We start from the raw sequence: 22,513 nt of genomic DNA on the forward strand, positions 1-22,513 counted from the left end.
GCATCCCAAGGCCGCCATCTTTTTTCACTTTGATTCCATTTTTGCGACGTGCGGACGTGTCTGCGCGTTCGGAAATTTATCAATTTTAACTGAGAAAAGTGTGTTTAAAAAGCAAATTGTGTGTGTGTGTGAGAAGTGCAAACAAGTTCTTTCGGCTACGTTGATCAGTCGTTAAAACCGCGCGATGGGTGATTCGCTCGAGGCAACGATGCCCAGCATGGGCAGCGAGCAGCCACCATCCGTGGAGGCGGAGACCGTAGCCATTATCGATTTCGATAATTTTTCCAACTATCTCCGCAAGGCGATTACGGTGCTGCTGCCGGAGGACGATATGAAATCGTTCGGTCCGCTGAACGCTGCCCTCGAGGATAGCGTCAACCAGGACTGCATTCGAAAGTTCATCTCGGATCCGCAAACGCAGTCACTGTACATCCAGCGGAACTGTTTCAAAGGTAGGAATGTGGGAGGATGATACAGGTGGTATGTGCATCACGTCATCAAATCTTTGCTTCCATACGTAGTCTGGCTGGGCGTGTCATGCGAGTGAGCGAGACGGGGAATGAATGAAAGTTAATTGATTGATGCGGTGACTCACAACCGTTGATGTATGCCGCAAATTTTTTACAGCGCTACCTTCTTGCAGACGTAGCTATTGGCGGACAGTAGGAAAATTTTACTGGACAGCAAAGATTTTTTTTCATATGCGTTATTACTGAAACTAAAACCTCAAACCATCATCTAGTCATAGATTGCCATGATCTTTCGAATGGCTTGCTGCGTTGCACACCTTCGACAACCATCCCCCTCAGTGCAGTTGATTGATTTTTCTCTCTCTCTCTCTCTCTCTCTCTCTCTTTCTCTTCGATCCATTTCCTCTCCGAAGATGACGAGAATGAGCCACCGACCGAAGGTGAGGAAGAAAAAGACTCCATTACGTACTACTTCGGCAATGATGTGCACTTCACCAACCAGCGTATGGCATCGTTGGTGTGCATCAAGCGTGGCGGACTGATCGAAGCGGACAAGTCGATACACTCGCAGGTGCGGCTGATCAATTTCTCCGAGGGCTCGCCGTACGAGACGCTGCACGCGTACATCAGCAAAACGCTTGCACCGTACTTCAAGAGCTACGTGAAGGAATCGGGCCGTGCCGATCGCGATGGCGACAAGATGGCACCGTCGGTGGAAAAGAAGCTGGCCGAGCTGGAGATGGGACTGCTGCATCTGCAGCAAAACATCGACATACCGGAGGTGACGCTCAACATCAACAGCACGGTGGCGCAGGTCGTGAAGAAATGTGCCGACGAGCAGCGCAAGGCCAAGATTACCGACTTTGGCGATAAGGTGCAAGATTCGACCTTCCTGAACACGCTGCAGAACGGCGTGAATCGGTGGATCAAGGAGATCCAGAAGGTGACGAAGCTGGACCGCGATCCATCTTCCGGCACCGCTCTGCAGGAGATTTCGTTCTGGCTCAATCTCGAGCGGGCATTGCATCGTATTCAGGAGAAGCGCGAATCGCCGGAAGTGGCGCTGACGCTGAACATCCTGAAGCACGGCAAGCGGTTCCACGCGACCGTCTCGTTCGATACGGACACCGGGCTGAAGCAGACGCTGGCGATGGTGGCCGACTACAATCCGCTGATGAAGGACTTCCCGATCAACGATCTGCTTTCGGCCACCGAGCTCGACAAGATCCGGCAGGCGGTCCATTCGATCTTTAACCATCTGCGCAAGATCCGTAACACCAAGTACCCGATCCAGCGCTGTCTGCGCTTGATCGAGGCCATCTCGCGCGATCTTAGCCAGCAGCTGCTGAAGGTGCTCGGTACGCGGCGCCTGATGCACATTCCGTTCGATGAGTTCGAGCGGGTAATGAACCAGTGCTTCGAGGTGTTTAGCTGCTGGGACGACGAGTACGACAAGCTGCTCGGAACGCTGCGCGAAATAGTGAAGCGCAAGCGCGACGAACACATCAAGATGGTGTGGCGCATTTCGCCGGCGCACAAGATCCTGCAGCAGCGCATGGAGCATATGCGTAAGTTCCGCCGGCAGCACGAGCAGCTGCGCACGGTGATTGTGCGTGTGCTGCGTCCGGCTCGTCAACCATCGTCCGCCCTTTCGGCGGCCGGTGATGGTGGGGTAGGGGGCGAGGGCAAGCAGCCGTACAGCCTCGATACGGCCGACGCAAACGCGATCGAGGAGGTGAATCTGGCGTACGAGAACGTGAAGGAGATCGAGTGTCTGGACATCTCGAAGGAGGGCTCCGAAGCGTGGGACGCAGCGATCAAGCGGTACGAGGAGCGCATCGATCGGGTGGAGGCCCGCATTACGGCCCACCTGCGCGATCAGCTCGGTACGGCGAAGAATGCGAACGAAATGTTCCGCATCTTCTCGCGCTTCAATGCGCTGTTCGTGCGGCCCCACATTCGGGGCGCGATCCGCGAGTACCAGACGCAGCTGATACAGCGCGTCAAGGACGACATTGAGGCGCTGCACGAGAAGTTTAAGGTACGGAAGCGTTTAACGCTAAATCGTCGGTCTCTTAATAATCGCTTCGATCCGTGTTTGCAGGTGCAATACCCGCAAAGCAAGAGCTGCCGGTTGTCGGTGGTGCGCGATCTGCCGCCCGTAGCCGGTTCGATCATCTGGGCGCGGCAAATCGATAATCAGCTGACGATGTATCTGAAGCGCGTCGAGGATGTGCTTGGCCGTGGCTGGGAATCGCACATCGACGGTCAAAAGCTGAAGGCCGATGGGGACAGCTTCCGGGCGAAGCTGTCCACCGCCGAAGTGTTCCAGGACTGGGCCCGCAAGGTGCAGGAACGCAACACCGGCATCACCGGGCGCATCTTCTCGATCGAAGCCACACGCTCCCGTACGGGACGGGGCAATACTTTGCGGTTGCGTGTGAACTTCCTGCCGGAAATAATCACCCTCTACAAGGAGGTGCGTAATCTGAAGAGTTTGGGCTTCCGCGTACCGCTGGCGATCGTGAACAAGGCGCACCAGGCGAACCAGCTGTACCCGTTCGCGATCTCGCTGATCGAAAGCATCCGCACGTACGAGCGGACACTAGAGAAGGTAAGTGTGGGGGGGGGGGGTCCTGTTCGACAACCATTTTATAATTTATTCTATATAACAACAAAAGGAAAAGTCTTCAACCCGTTGCCAACCCGCGGGCGAAGTGAAGCATTCTTCGCCCGTAAGCCATACAGCAACCGCCACGCTTGAAATGGTGGTATGGCGTCCATCTCATGATAATTACACACATACACCCATGTTTGGCCAAACCGAGCGCTAAATTTTGCTTCTCACAAATGTGATGAAGTGTTGTGCTTTTCCGCACCAAAACAAAAGAAAAACCGGAACAAAACCTCACACAGACAGACACACAGCCACCGTATCTCTACCGTTGTCAATCACACAGTAAGAATCTCGTATCCTTAATTTGTTCTTCCATGCAGCTAAACAATAGGACATTAGCACAAAATTCCGTATTTAAGGTAGCGAACCGCCAAAAAAAAAACCAGTTTTCCTAGCCTTTTATTCGCCTTTCTGGAGGCTTTGCTTTCCTTGCTCTTCTTACTCGTTTCGCTTTACCTGTTCCGTTTGCTCGCAATGCTCTCTCTCTCTCTATCGTATCGAACGTATTGAATGGTTGTCGTTTTTCAGTTATTGCTTCCTTTTGCGCTTTTTTGCGGAATGAAGTGCGGCTACAGTGTGTTTCGAAATGATCGTACGGGGGTTTTTTCTATCTCGAGCTAATATAGTTCAATGCAAGGATAGACTAAGTTCTATAACTTGTCTTAGCTCAAGGTAGAAAAACAGCCAACCGATTCTTTCACTTCAGAACACAGTGTATTTAGTGTTTTACTTTGCTTCCAACTTACTTTTTACTCTTATGTTCTTGTGTACCCCGACTTATGTTGCGATATTGCAAGTTAAGTTTGCATTTTTTCCCTTTTTAATTGAAATTTTACCCCCCAAATGATGAGGAAAATCATTCATTGTCAAAATTTGCCAAAATCCCTTCAGTATTTTAGAAGTTTAGTTTTGTTTCTCATTGTGTTGCTTTCTCTGTTACAGTAATGCATTATTGTTGCACGAATCGACTACATCCAGTTGTTTGTTTTACATTACTATTTTATTGAAATGTTCCAAAAAGAGATTGCGCTTTATGGCTTTTTAAAACTTTGTTTCGGTTTCTAAAATTAAATTTTTCTCTTCCCGCCCAACTGTAGATTGAGGATCGGGCCAGCATCATCCCGCTGGTGGCTGGCCTGCGCAAGGAGGTACTGTCGCTCATCTCCGAGGGCATTGCGCTCGTTTGGGAGAGCTACAAGCTGGATCCGTACGTGCAGCGCCTCTCGGAGAATGTGGTCTCGTTCCAGGAGAAGGTGGAGGATCTGCTGGTGGTGGAGGAGCAGCTGGATGTGGATGTGCGTTCGCTGGAAACGTGCCCGTACAGTGCGGCTACCTTTGCGGACATTCTGTCCAAGATTCAGCATGCCGTGGATGATTTGTCGCTGAAGCAGTACTCGAATCTGCACGTGTGGGTCGCACGGCTGGACGAGGAGGTGGAGAAGAAGTTGGCGATGCGTTTGCAGGCCGGCATACAGGCGTGGACCGATGCGCTTACCGGCAACAAGAAGGAGCTCGACCTGTCGATGGACACGGACGCTCCAACGCAGCCCACCATTCGCCCCGGCGGTGATCCGCAGATTCAGCGAGCGATTCACGAGATTCGCATCACCAACCAGCAGATGTATCTGTACCCGTCGATCGAGGAAGCACGGTTCCAGATCATGCAGCAGCTGTTTGCGTGGGAAGCGATTGTGACGTCCCAGACGCGGCTGCAAAGCTCGCGGTACCAGGTCGGGCTGGACAAGCCGGTTTCGCAGACGTACCGCAACCTGCTGACGAAGCTGCCGAACAAGCCGGACCCGCTGGAGGGTGCGTATGCGGCGATCGAGAATCAGATCGGCGATGTGCGTAGCTACGTGGACGAGTGGTTGCGCTACCAGAGCCTGTGGGATCTGCAGGCCGACATGCTGTACGGCCGGCTCGGGGAGGACATCAATCTGTGGATCAAGTGCTTGAACGACATCAAGAAGTCGCGCACCACGTTCGACACGTCGGACACGAGACGCGCGTACGGGCCGATCGTGATCGATTACGCTAAGGTGCAGGCGAAGGTAACGCTCAAGTACGACTCCTGGCACAAGGAGGCGCTCAGCAAGTTCGGCCAGCTGCTGGGCAATGAGATGAGCACGTTCCACACGAAGGTGTCCAAGAGTCGCAGCGATCTGGAGCAGCAGAGCATCGAGGCCGCTAGTACATCGGACGCGGTCTGCTTCATCACGTACGTGCAGTCGCTGAAGAAGGAAATGCTCGTTTGGGACAAGCAGGTGGAGGTGTACCGCGAAGCGCAGCGCATCCTCGAGCGGCAGCGCTTCCAGTTTCCGAACAACTGGCTGCACGTGGACAACATCGAGGGCGAATGGTCTGCCTTCAACGAGATAATGAAGCGCAAGGATTCCGCGATCCAGACGCAGGTCGCCAGCCTGCAGGCAAAGATTGTGGCCGAAGATAAGGCGGTCGAGACGCGCACGGTCGACTTCCTGAACGATTGGGAGAAGAACAAACCGACCGGTGGGCGCACGCGCCCGGACGATGCACTGCAGCAGCTGCACATCTTCGAGACCAAGTTCTCGCGGCTTAAGGAGGAACGGGACAACGTTGCGAAGGCGAAGGAAGCACTCGAGCTGCAGGAGTCGGCCATTCCGAACAACAGCACGGAGCGTATGTCGGTGGTGCTGGAGGAATTGCAGGATCTGCGCGGCGTCTGGAGCGAACTGTCCAAGGTGTGGGCACAGATTGATGAAACGCGCGAAAAACCGTGGCTGTCGGTGCAGCCGCGCAAGCTGCGCCAGTCGCTGGAAGCGATGATGAATCAGCTGAAGGAGCTGCCCGCCCGGCTGCGCATGTACGAAAGCTACGAGTACGTGAAGAAGCTGCTGCAGAGCTACATCAAGGTGAACATGATGATTGTGGAGCTGAAATCGGACGCGCTGAAGGAGCGGCACTGGAAGCAGCTCACGAAGCAGCTGCGCGTCAGCTGGATACTGTCCGACCTGACGCTCGGCCAGGTGTGGGACGTTAATCTGCTGAAGAATGAATCGATCGTCAAGGACATCATACTGGTGGCCCAGGGTGAGATGGCGCTGGAGGAGTTCCTGAAGCAGGTGCGCGAAAGCTGGCAAAACTACGAGCTGGATCTGATCAACTATCAGAACAAGTGTCGCATCATCCGCGGCTGGGACGATCTGTTCAACAAGGTGAAGGAACACATCAACTCGGTCGCTGCGATGAAGCTCTCGCCGTACTACAAGGTGTTCGAGGAGGAAGCGCTGACCTGGGAGGAGAAGCTGAACCGCATCAACTCCCTGTTCGATGTGTGGATCGATGTGCAGCGGCGCTGGGTATATCTGGAGGGTATATTCTCCGGCAGCGCCGACATTAAAACGCTGCTCCCGGTCGAAACGTCCCGCTTCCAGAGCATCAGCTCGGAGTTTCTGGGCCTGATGAAGAAGGTCGCCAAATCGCCCAAAGTGATGGACGTGCTGAACATCCCGGCAGTGCAGCGCTCGCTCGAGCGTCTCGCCGATCTGTTGGGCAAAATCCAGAAAGCGCTCGGCGAGTATCTCGAACGCGAGCGTACCTCCTTCCCGCGGTTCTACTTCGTGGGTGACGAAGATTTGCTGGAAATTATCGGCAACAGCAAGAACGTGGCACGGCTGCAGAAGCACTTCAAGAAAATGTTTGCTGGCGTAGCGTCCATTCTGCTGAACGAGGATAATACCGTCATACTGGGCATAGCGTCGCGCGAAGGTGAGGAAGTGCGCTTCATCAAGCCCGTCTCGACGGTCGAACATCCGAAGATCAACGAGTGGCTGTCGCTGGTGGAGAAGGAGATGCGTTTCACGCTCGCCTCCTACCTCGCGCAGGCCGTGCAAGACATCAAGCAGTTCAAGGACGTGATCGACACGCAAAAGTACATGGAATGGTGCGACAAGTACCAGGCGCAGATCGTCGTCCTTGCGGCCCAAATCCTCTGGTCGGAGGATGTGGAAAACGCGCTGCAGCAAACGTCCGAGGGCAATGGCAATGGTGGGAATGGCAAGGACAGGACACCGCTGCACCGTGTGCTCACGACCGTCGAGGCAACGCTGAACGTGTTGGCCGATTCGGTGCTGCAGGAGCAGCCGCCGCTGCGCCGCAAAAAGCTCGAGCATCTGATCAACGAGTTCGTGCACAAGCGCACCGTGACGCGCCGGCTGATCGCGCACGGCGTGAACAATCCGAAATCGTTCCACTGGCTGTGCGAGATGCGCTTCTACTTCGATCCGCGCCAGACCGAGGTGCTGCAGCAGCTAACGATCCACATGGCGAACGCGCGCTTCTACTACGGCTTCGAGTATCTGGGCGTGCAGGATCGGTTGGTGCAGACGCCGCTCACCGATCGCTGCTACCTGACGATGACGCAGGCGCTGGAGGCGCGGCTCGGCGGATCACCGTTCGGGCCGGCCGGTACCGGCAAGACGGAATCGGTGAAGGCGCTCGGCAACCAGCTCGGCCGCTTCGTGCTCGTCTTCAACTGCGACGAAACGTTCGACTTCCAGGCGATGGGCCGCATCTTCGTCGGCCTGTGTCAGGTGGGCGCCTGGGGCTGCTTCGACGAGTTTAACCGGCTCGAGGAGCGCATGCTGTCGGCGGTATCGCAGCAGATCCAAACCATCCAGGAGGCGCTCAAATCGCAGCAGGACGCGAACCGGGACGCGCAAAGCATTACGGTCGAGCTGGTCGGCAAGCAGGTGCGCGTGTCCACCGATATGGCCATCTTTATCACGATGAATCCGGGCTATGCGGGCCGCTCGAACCTGCCGGACAATCTGAAGAAGCTGTTCCGGTCGCTGGCGATGACCACACCGGACCGGCAGCTGATCGCGGAGGTGATGCTGTTCAGCCAGGGTTTCCGCACCGCGGAGAAGCTCGCGTGCAAGATCGTGCCGTTCTTTAAGCTGTGCGACGAGCAGCTGTCCAACCAGTCGCACTACGATTTCGGACTGCGCGCCCTCAAATCGGTGCTCGTGTCGGCGGGCAACGTGAAGCGGGATCGTATTATGAAGATCAAGGACACGAAGAAGCAGCAGGGCGAGGAAAACATTGACGAGGCGTCGATAGCGGAAAATTTGCCCGAGCAGGAGATTCTTATCCAGTCGGTGTGTGAAACGATGGTGCCGAAGTTGGTGGCGGAGGACATACCACTGCTGTTCTCGCTGCTGAGCGATGTGTTCCCGAACGTGGGCTATACGCGGGCCGAAATGAAGGGACTGAAGGACGAGATCCGCAAGGTGTGCTCGGAGGAGTATCTGGTGTGCGGCGAGGGCGATGAGCAGGGCGGTGCCTGGATGGAGAAGGTAAGACCGAATCGCGCGATCGTGAAGATGTTTGTAAAGCCGGAGAGGTTAAGGGATCTGGAACGTGGCTTTTGAACGGGACTGATGAATGATTTCCGGACCGAATCTTGCGCAAATTGTTACCTTAATCCTTCAATTGACTCGGTTCGGGATGTAACACAAGAGTGCAAAAGAACAGATGAAAAGCAAGCGTCCTCGTGGTTTCAGGCAGTAGGCGGATTTCAATCAGACGCCTATTTGCCTTAACCAAGTGGACGATTGGTTTTCGACCCCTATAAACCACCCTTAGGGTCCATCAGTTAGTTTTAGCCATAAATTAGGGGGAAATATTTCGCCAAACGAACGTATAATATTCGTTGATGCCTACTAACATCCTGTCGGCCTTGCGGCGGAACGGCCCTCCATACGACGGTATACTAACGTGCCTTTCTTTCTTGCCTAATCCGATGCTTTACTTATGCAAAACGCATCAACGCAACCAAACCAAACCAAAAAACACGATACAAATCTGTGCCCCACACATGCCGACAAAACATAAACTAATACAGGGATTTGGCGAAACGTGGGTCGACAAAGTGAGTGCAATTAATCGTAAGCCAAACTAAATACCACCCCCGCTTGTTGATGAGTTCCTTGCAGTCCTTTGTTGCTTTTGTGTTGCTCCTCTTTGCTATTGAGTTGTTTGGTTTTTGCTTTTAATCGTCATTCCTTTTTCCAACATCCTTCTAACCATTTTTACACAGTGGATTAGTTGTGCCAAGATACGGAGCTAATCAGCTTTGCGAATACTCACTCGTTTTGGGGTAGCTTCAAGCTCATTCATTCACTGTAGTGATGTGCAAGCTGAATCAGAATGAGTGAATGACTTAAATCTTATCAATGAATTAGATGATTTAAATCATCACAAAGAGTTATTTTAACTCACCTATGATTTGACTCTCCGTGTCGACTAGCCATTCACTCACCTCGTTTTAACTCACTCACCTCCTTTTTACTCACTCACCTCGTTTGAACTCACTCACCTCGTTTTTACTCACTCATCTTGTTTTTACTCACTAGAGAGTTAAATATCGTATTGGCATATCGCATTGGTCACGAATGGTTAAGAATGTTAATAGATTGTTCTACCAACAACCAATCTTCGTTTCAAAATTGACCTCAAGAGGTCTCGGCCTGCCATTTCTGGCTTTCTGTTAATTCATTCCGAGTTCATTCCGATGCTCATTAACATTTTTTTTTTGCTTGATTGACATTTTGCTTTGCATTAACAAAGCTTTGCCCAAAGATCGCTTCGATGTCGTATAATAAATGACGAGCTGTATAGCTGAACATTTAAGATCGGCCGTACACACAAGCGAAAAATTTACATAGTCTCTTGTAAAATAATTTATTTATGAACAATCTATCTTTACGGCTCGTTACCGTATTGTATTTTCTTAAATCATCGTGTGATCACGACCAATGCGCCACTTTTAACATGATGGAAACTGACTATCCAATTATGCGGTATCAGACAATCTTCTTCTTCTTCTTCTGTGGCACTACAACCTCGAGAGGTCTCGGCCTGCCATTTCTGGCTTTCTGTGACTTAATTTTACCCGTAGAAAAGTAGTCAGCCTTTCGTACGGGGAGGCGGTCTGGATGGGATTTGAACCCCGGCCCTGCCGTGTGAAGACCGGCGCCGCTGTCGCCTCGGCCACCGGACCGCCCCAATCAGACAATCTAGTAGCCAGAAATGGCCAGGCATGACTTTAACAGGTCGCTATGCCGAGATGGAAGAAGAAGGAAAGCAAACTCTCTAACTATGCTTTGTAAAACTATTTCGGACACACCCCAAAGTTCACTGTCTTTTTCTTATAACAATATAACCCTCAAGCAACCTGTACGTATTATTTTGGGGCTAGTCGATTTTAAATACACGTATCAGGGCAATAATTAAAAATCCTGCGTATTGAATCGGTCTCTTAATGGGATTTGAAACCGGTCCCATCATGCCAAAACGATATTTAACTCTCTAGTGAATAAACACAAGATGAGTGAGTAAAAAGGAGGTGAGTGAGTAAAAACGAGGTGAGTGAGTTAAAACGCAGTGAGTGAATGGCTAGTCGGCACGGAGAGTTAAATCATTATTTATGAATCAACTCTTAAAGAGTGAGTTTAAGATGTAACTCACTATTATAACTCATTCACTCTGATTTAATTCACGCTTTACTTACTGAGTGGTTTTACTGAGTGGTTATGCCCATCACTAATTCACTGTGTGCCACCGTGTAAAAATGAGGATCGATGTGCGTATGCGTGTGGCTGAATGTACGTGTGTAGCTTGAATTTTCCATTTCCTAATCGTTTTGCCATCGTTTCCACGCGTTTCAGGTGCTGCAACTGTATCAAATCTCGAACCTTAACCACGGTCTGATGATGGTGGGTCCATCCGGGTCGGGTAAATCATCCGCCTGGAAGGTGCTGTTGAAGGCGCTGGAACGGTTCGAGGGGACGGAGGGCGTTGCGCACGTGATCGATCCGAAAGCGATCTCGAAGGAGGCGCTGTACGGTGTGCTCGATCCGAACACGCGCGAATGGACGGACGGTTTGTTTACGCACATTTTGCGCAAAATCATCGACAATGTGCGGGGCGAGATTAACAAGCGCCAGTGGATCATCTTCGACGGTGACGTCGATCCGGAATGGGTGGAAAATCTTAACTCCGTGCTGGACGATAACAAGCTGCTAACGCTACCGAACGGCGAGCGGCTATCGCTGCCCCCGAACGTGCGCATCATGTTCGAGGTGCAGGACCTGAAGTACGCCACGCTGGCCACCGTTTCGCGCTGCGGTATGGTGTGGTTCTCGGAGGACGTGCTTTCGACGGAGATGATCTTCGAAAACTACATGTCCCGCTTGCGCCACATCCCGCTCGAGGACGGCGAGGAGGAAAGCTTCGGTGGGCAGGCGAAGAGCGCGGAGAAGGAGGATGAGGTAACGCCGGCGCTACAAACGCAGCGCGAAATTGCTGCCCTGCTGCAGCCGTACTTCAGCTCGGACGGGTTGGTGGTGCGTTGTCTCGAGTACGCGATGGGCCAGGAGCACATCATGGACTTTACCCGGCTGCGGGCACTCAGTTCACTGTTTTCGATGCTGAATCAGGGCGCACGGAACGTGCTGACGTTCAACCAGCAGCATCCCGATTTCCCTGTGCCGCCGGAACAGCTGGAACAGTACATTCCGAAGCTGCTCATCTACTCGATGCTGTGGTCGTTCGCGGGCGATTCGAAGCTGAAGGTCCGGTCGGATTTGGGTGATTTTCTGCGCAGCATCACCACGGTGACGCTGCCCGCCCAGGGCGGCAATCCGATCATCGACTACGAGGTCAACATCCAGGGCGATTGGGTACCGTGGTCGAACAAGGTGCCGGTGATCGAGATCGAAACGCACAAGGTGGCCGCCCCGGACGTGGTGGTGCCGACGCTCGATACGGTCCGGCACGAGTCGCTGCTGTACACGTGGCTGGCCGAACATAAGCCGCTCGTGCTGTGCGGTCCGCCCGGTTCCGGCAAAACGATGACACTGTTCTCCGCCCTGCGTGCCCTACCGGACATGGAGGTGGTTGGGTTAAACTTCTCGTCCGCCACCACGCCGGAACTGTTGCTGAAAACGTTCGACCATTACTGCGAGTACCGCAAGACGCCGAACGGCGTTGTGCTTGCCCCGGTACAGCTCGGCAAATGGTTGGTGCTGTTCTGCGACGAAATCAACCTGCCCGACATGGACTCGTACGGTACGCAGCGCGTCATTTCCTTCCTGCGCCAGCTGGTGGAGCATAAGGGTTTCTACCGTGCGGCCGACCAGTCGTGGGTGTCGCTCGAGCGCATCCAGTTCGTCGGTGCCTGCAACCCACCGACCGATCCGGGTCGCAAACCGCTAAGCCATCGGTTCCTGCGCCACGTACCGATCATCTACGTGGACTATCCGGGCGAAACTTCGCTGAAGCAAATTTACGGCACGTTCAGCCGCGCGATGCTGCGCTTGATGCCGAATCTGCGCGGTTACGCCGAACCGCTCACGAACGCGATGGTCGAGTTTTATCTCGCGTCGCAGGATCGCTTCACGCAGGACATGCAACCGCACTACGTGTACTCGCCGCGCGAGATGACGCGCTGGGTGCGTGGCATCTGTGAGGCAATCCGGCCGCTGGACAATCTGCCGGTCGAGGGTCTGGTGCGGTTGTGGGCGCACGAAGCGCTGCGCCTGTTCCAGGACCGCCTGGTGGAAGAGTCGGAACGGCGCTGGACGAACGAGAACATCGATCTGGTCGCGACGAAACACTTCCCGAGCGTGGACCGTGACAAGGCGCTCGCCCGGCCGATCCTGTACAGCAACTGGCTGTCGAAGGACTACATGCCGGTGAATCGGGACGAGCTGCGCGATTACGTGAAGGCGCGGCTGAAGGTGTTCTACGAGGAGGAGCTCGACGTGCCGCTCGTCCTGTTTGACGAGGTGCTCGAGCACGTGCTGCGCATCGATCGGATCTTCCGCCAGCCGCAGGGCCATCTGCTGCTGATCGGTGTGTCGGGCGCCGGTAAGACGACACTGTCGCGCTTCGTCGCCTGGATGAACGGGCTGTCCATCTTCCAGATCAAGGTGCACAACAAGTACACGAGCGAGGACTTTGACGAGGATCTGCGGTGCGTGCTGCGGCGGGCCGGGTGTAAGGACGAAAAGATTGCCTTCATCCTGGACGAATCGAACGTGCTCGATTCGGGCTTCCTCGAGCGTATGAACACGCTGCTGGCGAACGGCGAGGTGCCCGGTTTGTTCGAGGGCGACGAGTACACGACGCTCATGACGCAGTGCAAGGAGGGCGCACAGCGCGAAGGGCTTATGCTGGACTCGAGCGACGAACTGTACAAGTGGTTCACGCAGCAGGTGATGCGCAACCTGCACGTCGTCTTCACCATGAACCCGTCCACCGACGGTTTGAAGGATCGGGCCGCCACCTCGCCCGCACTGTTTAACCGTTGCGTGCTGAACTGGTTCGGCGATTGGTCCGATTCGGCCCTGTTCCAGGTCGGCAAAGAGTTTACCATCCGGGTCGATCTGGAGAAACCGACCTGGTCGGCGCCGGACTTTTTCCCCGCCGTTTGTCCACTCGTCTCGAACACACCGTCGCATCGCGACGCGGTTATCAACAGCTGCGTGTACGTGCACCAGACGCTGCACAAGGCGAACGCACGGTTGGCAAAGCGGGGCAGCCGCACGATGGCCATCACGCCCCGCCACTATCTGGACTTTATCCATCACTTTGTGAAGCTGTACTCGGAGAAGCGCAGCGATCTGGAGGAACAGCAGCTGCATCTGAACGTCGGGCTGAACAAGATCGCCGAAACGGTCGAGCAGGTAAGCGCCGAGACGGGCCAGAATAGTTGATAATACGAATCACACACACACACACACTTCCACGGTTGCAGGTGGAGGAAATGCAAAAATCGTTGGCAGTGAAATCGCAAGAGCTGCAGGCGAAGAATGAGGCAGCCAACGCGAAGCTGAAGCAAATGTTCAAGGATCAGCAGGAGGCCGAAATCAAGAAGGTGCAGTCGCAGGAAATTCAGCAGCAGCTCGACGAGCAGACGGTCAAGATCGAGGAGAAGCGCAAGGACGTGGTGGCGGATTTGGCGCAGGTCGAACCGGCCGTCATCGACGCGCAGGCCGGTAAGTGGGGTGGCTTTCGGGGCGATCTCTCTCTCTCTTTTTCCTCCCTTCTTAGGTTCTAGCGCCACGTGCTATCGGAGTCGTACTCTTACCCCGTTTTGTAACGTGTTTTATGTTTCTTTTTGTTGTTGTTGCCACGATTAACCGCGCCTGCCAAAAAAAGCGGTGGGCAATATTAAGAAGAAGCAGCTTGCCGAGGTGCGCACGATGGCGAATCCGCCCCTGCCGGTCAAGATGGCGCTTGAGTCAGTGTGTCTGCTGCTCGGCGAGGACGATCGGGGCGGCGACTGGAAGGCCATTCGTGCGATCATGGTGAAGGACAGCTTCATCGCGTCGATTGTCAAGCTGGACACATCGCACATTACGTAATTATCTCAGCTGGAATCGGCCAAAACAAGCGCGTCTTTTCATGGTGCGCGTCCGGAAAAGCGAAAGCGCTCCATCTGCTCAATATGCTGCATTTTGCCTGTCACCACATATATATATTCTGCCTTCGAACTCATCACCGTTAACCGTGTTTGCGCGGGGCTCCTCTTCGTGACTAAATTCCGCAGTGGCGCAATGCTGAAAAACCTGGCAAACAACAACAAGGGGGAAAGCGTTTGGCAGCAACAAAGGGGGACACCAAATTCAAACATTGCAATTGAGTTGTTTGTCGGAATGTTTCGCTGCGCCACACACAAGCCTCGCTATTTGTGTTGTGATCCATGTTTAACAGCTTGTCCCTTTCACTAGCCTTCCTTCTTCACACGATGGGCGAACGTTTGCAGCATCCGATCGGGACGGCCAACGATCGGAGTCGATTCGTGTGCCGCAAACGTTCTTCTCGGATGTGATTTATTTATCGTTCGCACTGTGCTACACATAATACGAACCTCTAAACTGGATAACTGGCAAACGACAGACGTGTACTGGGCTGGGGGGGCTGGTTGCAGGGCAACATGTTTAACACGCCGGAAGTCTTATATGTTCGGACATGGAGCAACACTTGTTCAATATGTTTTAAATTCCAGGCGAGAAAATGCTGATTCGTCCGTAAATGTGGACCGAATAATGTTTCCGAATAATGTGAATTAAATGTTCTCTTTATCTTTCTTTCTTTTTCTCTCTCTCTCTCTCTCTTCTAATCTTAACGTTCTTAACATGTTATGCGTTCTTCTAAAAAAAATAATCTCCCCACACGTTGTCGTACCTGACGTATAACGTCATCTATTGCTAACACACATCACCATGTTCGTAATCCACTAATTTGTTGGAAAAAAAACCCCTCGAACCCCCCCTCTATGCTACCTCGCTGCGCTCCCCCACTGTGCAGCGGTAAAGTCGATCAAGAAGCAGCATCTCGTCGAGGTACGTTCGATGGCGAATCCACCGGCGGTGGTAAAGTTGGCGCTGGAATCGATCTGTCTGCTGCTAGGCGAGAACGCATCGGACTGGAAATCCATTCGCGCCGTTATCATGCGGGAAAACTTTATCAACTTGATTGTGTCGAATTTCAGTACCGAAGACATAACGTAAGCATGAACAACAACAACCTGAACCTCCTCTCTCTTTCATTCGCACCCTTTGGGTTTTTTTTTGTTCTTCTATTTGCTCTCTCCCCCGTTTTGGTTTTATCCGTTTTCCCTTCCTGTTGTTTTACTTTTGTATTTAGTTTTTGAAAATGTATTAGCTTTTCCCGCACGAACTGAATGTGTTTCCCATTTGTGCAGCAATGTCGAGCCGGTTGACCCCCTTTTCACACTGCTCTCCACCTGTAGCAATAGTGTGCAATCTTTCACCGTCCGAGGATTTGCACTTCGCTCCGTAGTAGTTGTAGAGGGATGTAGAGACTGTATTTAGAAAAGCCTCCCGCCCCCGAATCTCCCCCTCCATCTCCTCATCAGTCCTTACCAACCAGGCGCTGCTGGCGTGCGCCTATGACCTAATGCCTTAAAACATGGACTTTGTTTGGTCAGTGAATCTTCTTCTTCTTCCTTGGCACTACAACCTCAAGAGGTCTCTCGACCTGCCACATTTCTGGCTTTCTGTGACTTAATTTTACCCGTAGTAAAGTAATCAACCCTAGCAATTCGGCCAGGCCGTTCTTTATGAATAAAAAAAAGAGTAGTCAGCCCTGGGTACGGGAAGGCCTGGATGGGATTTGAACCCCGGCCCTGCCCCGTGTGAAAACCGGCGCCGCTGTCGCCTCGGCCACCGTATTAGCCCCAAAGTTAGTAAATAGCTGCTGCAAATCAATTTGGGACGGCCCGGTGGTAGAGGCGCCAAGGGCAGGACCGGGGTTCAAATTTCATCCGGACCGTTCATAAAATCCTTCTTCTTCTTCTTCCTTGGCACTACAACCTCAGGAGGTCTCTCGGCCTGCCATTTCTGGCTTTCTGTGACTTAATTTTACCCGTAGTAAAGTAGTCAATCTTACGTTCGGAGTGAGGCGGTCTGGATGGGATTTGAACTCCGGGCCTGCCCCGTGTGAAGACCGGTGCCGCTGTCGCCTTGGCCACCGTAACTGCCCCAAAGTTAGTAAATAGCTGCTGCAAATCAATTTGGGACGGCCCGGTGGTAGAGGCGCCAAGGGCAGCACCGGCGTTCAAATCTCATCGCAACCGTTCCCACGTATCCAACTACATCGTATCGTACAATCCAGTTAACCAAAAATGGCTTGTATGACCTAAAAGCGCTTTTAGACGACAGCGTCGTTTCGGTCACCGCAGGACCAACGCGTTTAGACCAAGGTGTATAAGCCAGGCTACATGATGCGAGATGCCAAAACGATTTCGCTGAAAAGGGGGGGTTATGCGAAATCAATCCGTCAAAATGATTTCGCCTCCTCGAGCTGAAATCTCGGAAAGATTTCGCTTCTCTCTAGCACTCTCTGTCACTTTCCATGCGTTGCCATGGAAGTTTTCGGTTGAAGAGAGAGATAGCATGAAGTGCTCTAAACAACGCGGGTAGATGAACCGAGATGATTTTGACGGAAAAATTTCGCTAATTCCCCCCTTTTTAGCGAAATCTTTTTGGCATCTCGCATCATGTAGCCTGGCTTTATGGCGTTTAGAAGGTGAATTTTTATCGATTTGACAGCCCACCCTTTTTAGTCGAGAAATGGCAGAGATTGTTTACGAAAACCATACGGTATGGGGCTACCAACATGAACAAACTGCCTCGATTCTCAGTCCTTTGAGTAGTTTCGCTAGATTATGGGTCATCTTCGCATATCAACTGTTGTCCCACAGAAGTTTTAAGACAGTTTTTCATCAAAAAATCGCAAGCGATATCACCACCGGCGCCTCCTCCGACGCTACTTTCACTCTTCTCAATACATGTCAGGTTTGAGAAATGTCAATTTACTCTAAAACAACTCTGCCTCCTATATCCATATCCACCTTGGTTTAGACGTGTTAACTTGAGTTTCATCAGCAATACGGCCAGGCCTTTCTTTATGAATAAAAATAAAACTTGAGTTTCACTCAGCTGAAATGTGATTTGAAAATTAGCCATGACTGAAACCTGCTGTCGTCTAAAAGCGCCTTAATAGGTTGTTAAACCAAGACCAGCGAGAGAGAGAAATCGATTCCTATCTGACTGAGTCCATTTGTTTTATGCGTTAATTGGCAACGATCAATTATCAGTTTGTTTGCTTAATTCTCATTACACTACCATGATGAAACACGGCGATTGTAGCGTTCGGTCGTCGGTTTGGTTTTATTAAGAGATACCGTTTCTTTCCGTTTCATTCCAACAGCAACTACTTTAAGTGAGTTAATGTTTGCTGAGAGGCTTTTACTTACGCCTGTAAATAGGCTGCATGATTTAACAAACAAATATTGCTTTCTTTACACCGATCGGCTGATTGGCGCACGGCGGCACTGACTAACGCATAATCGCTAAATCGCTCGCCAAAGGTCTCGTCCGGTTGCCATTCCGGTCGAGATCTCATGGTTGGCGACTGTACATACGTAATGCTTTGAAAATGATGTTACCCTAACCTTGTGCATGCATTAAACTGCTTCAATCACGCTTTCCGTTGCGCTTTTCGCTTTCCCGTGGCAAAACTCTAATACCGACTTTTGTTTATCGTATTTTCGGCGTCTCCTCCAATACCCACCGGCAGCGATGAGGTGCGTGAAAAGATGAAGTCGAAGTATCTGAGCAACCCGGACTACAACTTCGAGAAGGTGAACCGGGCGTCGATGGCTTGCGGGCCGATGGTGAAGTGGGCGATCGCACAGGTCGAGTACGCCGACATGCTGAAGCGCGTCGAGCCGCTGCGTGACGAGCTGAGCTCGCTGGAGCGCCAGGCGGACACGAACATCAAGCACGGCAGGGAGGTGAAGGAGCTGATCGCCCAGCTCGAGCAGAGTATTGCCGCGTACAAGGAGGAGTACGCGCAGCTCATCTCGCAGGCCCAAGCGATCAAGACCGATCTGGAGAACGTGCAGGCGAAGGTGGACCGGTCGATCGCGCTGCTGAAGAGTTTGGTGATCGAGCGGGAACGCTGGGAGGCCACGAGCGAAACGTTCCGCTCGCAGATGTCCACCATCGTCGGGGACGTGCTGCTGTCGGCTGCGTTTATCGCGTACGGCGGCTACTTCGATCAGCACTATCGAAGCAATCTCTTCTCGACCTGGTGCCAGCATCTGCAGGCGGCAAACATCCAGTTCCGGGCGGACATTGCCCGTACCGAGTATCTGTCCAATCCGGACGAACGTTTGCGCTGGCAGGCGAACGCGCTGCCGACCGACGACCTGTGCACGGAGAATGCGATCATGTTGAAGCGCTTCAACCGCTACCCGCTGATCATAGATCCTTCCGGGCAGGCAACGGAGTTCATTATGAACGAGTTCAGGGATAAGAAGATCACCAAGACGAGCTTCCTGGATGATTCGTTCCGTAAAAATCTGGAATCGGCCCTGCGGTTCGGTAATCCGTTGCTTGTGCAGGACGTCGAGAACTACGATCCGATCCTGAATCCGGTGCTGAATCGGGAGTTGCGCCGTACCGGGGGCCGCGTGCTGATCACGCTCGGCGACCAGGACATCGATCTGTCGCCGTCGTTCGTTATCTTCCTGTCGACGCGCGATCCGACGGTCGAGTTCCCACCGGACATCTGTTCCCGCGTGACGTTCGTTAACTTTACCGTGACGCGCAGCTCGCTACAGTCGCAGTGTCTCAACCAGGTGCTCAAGGCCGAGCGGCCCGACATTGACGAGAAGCGGTCGGATCTGCTGAAGCTGCAGGGCGAGTTCCATCTGCGGCTGCGCCAGCTGGAGAAGAGTTTGCTGCAGGCGTTGAACGACGCCAAGGGTAAGATTCTGGACGACGATTCGGTCATCACCACGCTGGAAACGCTCAAGAAGGAAGCGGCCGACATTGGGCAGAAGGTGGAGGAAACGGATAAGGTGATCGGTGAGATTGAAACGGTTTCGCAGCAGTACCTGTCCCTGTCGCAGGCCTGCTCGAACATCTACTTCACGATGGACAGCCTGAACCAGGTGCACTTCCTGTACCAGTACTCGCTGAAGATGTTCCTGGACATATTCAGCACGGTGCTGCACAACAATCCGAAGCTGGAGGGCAAATCGGACCACACTGCCCGGCTGCTGATCATCACGTCCGATCTGTACCGGGTGTGTTACGATCGGGTAGCGCGCGGTATGCTGCACGCGGATCGGCTTACCTTCGCCATCCTGCTGTGTCGCATCCATCTGAAGGGCACGTCGGAACCGAACCTCGACCAGGAGTTCAATTTCTTCCTGCGCAACAAGGAAGGACTGGTGGCGTCTGCCAGCCACGTGGACGGTGTGAGTGCGGAGCAGCTCGAGTCGGTCACGCGGCTGGCCACCCGGCTGCCCATCTTCCGCAAGCTGCTGGACAAAATCAAATCCATGCCCGAGCTCACCGCCTGGCTGCAGCAGGGCTCGCCGGAGCAGAACGTGCCCGTGCTGTGGGATGAGTCGAAGGCCCTGTCCTCGATTTCGGCGACCATGCATCAGCTGCTGCTGATTCAAGCCTTCCGACCGGATCGCGTTATCGCCGCGGCCCACCTGTTCGTGTCGACCGTGCTCGGGGAGGACTTTATGCCCGCGGCCGAGAAGGAGTTGGACTTTGCCACCTGCGTGGAGCAGGAGCTGAACAGCAACACGCCGGCACTGCTGTGCTCGGTCACCGGGTACGATGCGTCGTCGCGCGTTGACGATTTGGCCGCGGAGCTGAACAAACAGATATCGAGCATCGCGATCGGTTCGGCGGAAGGTTTCAATCAAGCGGAGCGGGCCATCAACATGGCGTGCAAGTCGGGCCGTTGGGTGCTGCTGAAGAACGTCCACCTGGCGCCCCAGTGGTTGGTGCAGCTGGAGAAGAAGCTTCACTCGCTGCAACCACACTCCGGATTCCGCCTGTTCCTCACGATGGAGATCAATCCGAAGGTGCCGGTGAATCTGCTCCGAGCGGGTCGCATCTTCGTGTACGAACCACCGCCAGGCATTCGGGCGAATTTGCTGCGCACCTTCTCAACCGTGCCGGCCGCACGTATGATGAAGCAGCCGAGCGAACGCGCCCGGCTGTACTTCCTGCTGTCGTGGTTCCACGCCATCGTGCAGGAACGACTGCGCTACGTGCCGCTTGGCTGGGCGAAGAAGTACGAGTTTAACGAGTCGGATCTGCGCGTCGCCTGCGACACGCTCGACACGTGGATCGATGCGACCGCGATGGGCCGCACAAATCTCCCGCCGGAGAAGGTCCCGTGGGATGCGCTGGTTACGCTGCTGTCGCAGAGCATCTACGGTGGCAAGATCGATAACGATTTCGATCAGCGGCTGCTGGCTTCCTTCCTGTCGAAGCTGTTCACGGCCCACAGCTTCGAGGCTGAGTTTGCACTCGTCGCCAACGTGGACGGGGTGGCCGGTGGACCAAACGGGCAGCGGCACATCACCATGCCCGATGGGACGCGCCGCGATCACTTCCTCAAGTGGATCGAGGCGCTGGCCGACCGGCAAACCCCGTCCTGGCTCGGCCTGCCGAACAATGCCGAGAAGGTGCTGCTGACAACGCGCGGCACCGATCTGATCAGCAAGCTGCTCAAGATGCAGCAGCTAGAGGACGATGACGAGCTGGCGTACAGCAACGACGAAAGTCTCGATACGATGCAGACGCGCCAGGAGGATGGGCGCCCGTCGTGGATGAAGACGCTGCACAACAGTGCGCTGACCTGGCTGGAGCTGCTGCCCAAGACGCTGGCAACGCTCAAGCGTACCGTGGAAAACATCAAGGATCCGCTGTATCGCTACTTCGAGCGGGAGGTTTCCAGTGGCGCGAAGCTGCTGCAAACGGTCGTCAGCGATCTGCAGGACGTGGTGTTCATCTGCCAGGGTGAGAAGAAGCAGACCAACTACCATCGGACGATGCTGAGCGAGCTGGTGCGCGGTATTCTGCCGGCCGGATGGCGCCGCTACACCGTGCCGGCTGGCTGTACCGTCATCCAGTGGATAACGGACTTCAGTCAGCGTGTGCAGCAGCTGCAGAAGGTGTCGACGCTGGTGTCGCAGGCGGGCGCCAAGGAGCTGCAAAGCTTCCCCGTCTGGTTGGGTGGACTGTTCAACCCGGAAGCGTACATCACCGCCACGCGGCAGTGTGTGGCACAGGCGAACAGCTGGTCGCTGGAAGAGCTGACGCTCACCGTTACGATCACGGAAGGCGGTTCGGACAGCTTCGACAATCTGAAGGATAGCAGCTTTGGCGTGTCGGGGCTGAAGCTACAGGGCGCTCAATGCAAGAACAATCAGCTGCTGCTCACGTCCGCCATTATGACGGAATTGCCGCTGACGCTGCTGAAATGGACACGCATTGATTCGGAAGCTGCTCGCGCCACCAAGCTCACGCTGCCGGTCTATCTCAACTCGACGCGCGTGGAGCTGCTGTTCACGGTCGATATGACAGTCGCGCCGGGCCAGGATCCGCACAGCTTCTACGAGCGTGGCGTTGCTGTGCTTGCATCGACCGCACTAAACTAAACATCAGGAAGGACACATTTCCTCCTGCTTTAATCGTGTGTCTCATGATATCGTGTGTATTGGGCAAAACTAATGGTGCAAAGGTTATTGGGAATCATGCTATATTTGTCTTCGTTTGTACCGCATTTCTGCATCTTGAAGTGCGCTTATATTACACAGCGCAGCAGTAGTGCATATGATGACTATCGTACGCTAGCAAAATTGTAGTGCTCTCGTTCTAAGGACACAAAACGGGCACGCTTAATCAATTCACTCATACTCAAATATATTTCACATGCAAACTTAAACCGTTTACGTAGTAGTTACGAATAACAT

At 53.6% G+C, this 22,513-nt stretch overlaps 1 protein-coding gene across 7 annotated transcripts; it reads left to right on the forward strand.

Moving 5' to 3' along the window:
* The first annotated feature begins 21 nt into the window (after window positions 1-21).
* Window positions 22-22,492, forward strand: LOC118505502 (dynein heavy chain, cytoplasmic). Of its 7 annotated transcripts, none has more exons than XM_036041363.1 (10): window positions 22-452; window positions 884-2,511; window positions 2,575-3,084; window positions 3,468-3,506; window positions 4,245-8,483; window positions 9,032-9,058; window positions 10,857-13,877; window positions 13,949-14,189; window positions 14,353-14,554; window positions 18,301-22,492. In XM_036041363.1, exons 1-10 carry the CDS (start codon window positions 185-187, stop codon window positions 22,196-22,198), a joined length of 14,073 nt encoding a protein of 4,690 aa, XP_035897256.1. In that variant the 5' UTR covers window positions 22-184; the 3' UTR covers window positions 22,199-22,492. The 7 variants fall into 7 exon arrangements, with proteins under 7 accessions (XP_035897256.1, XP_035897257.1, XP_035897258.1 ...); XM_036041364.1 differs by lacking the exon at window positions 14,353-14,554 and adding an exon at window positions 15,505-15,703; XM_036041365.1 differs by lacking the exon at window positions 9,032-9,058.
* The last annotated feature ends 21 nt before the right edge of the window (window positions 22,493-22,513 follow it).

The sequence above is a fragment of the Anopheles stephensi genome, chromosome 2, assembly GCF_013141755.1.
Source record: "Anopheles stephensi strain Indian chromosome 2, UCI_ANSTEP_V1.0, whole genome shotgun sequence".
NCBI lineage: Eukaryota > Metazoa > Arthropoda > Insecta > Diptera > Culicidae > Anopheles > Anopheles stephensi.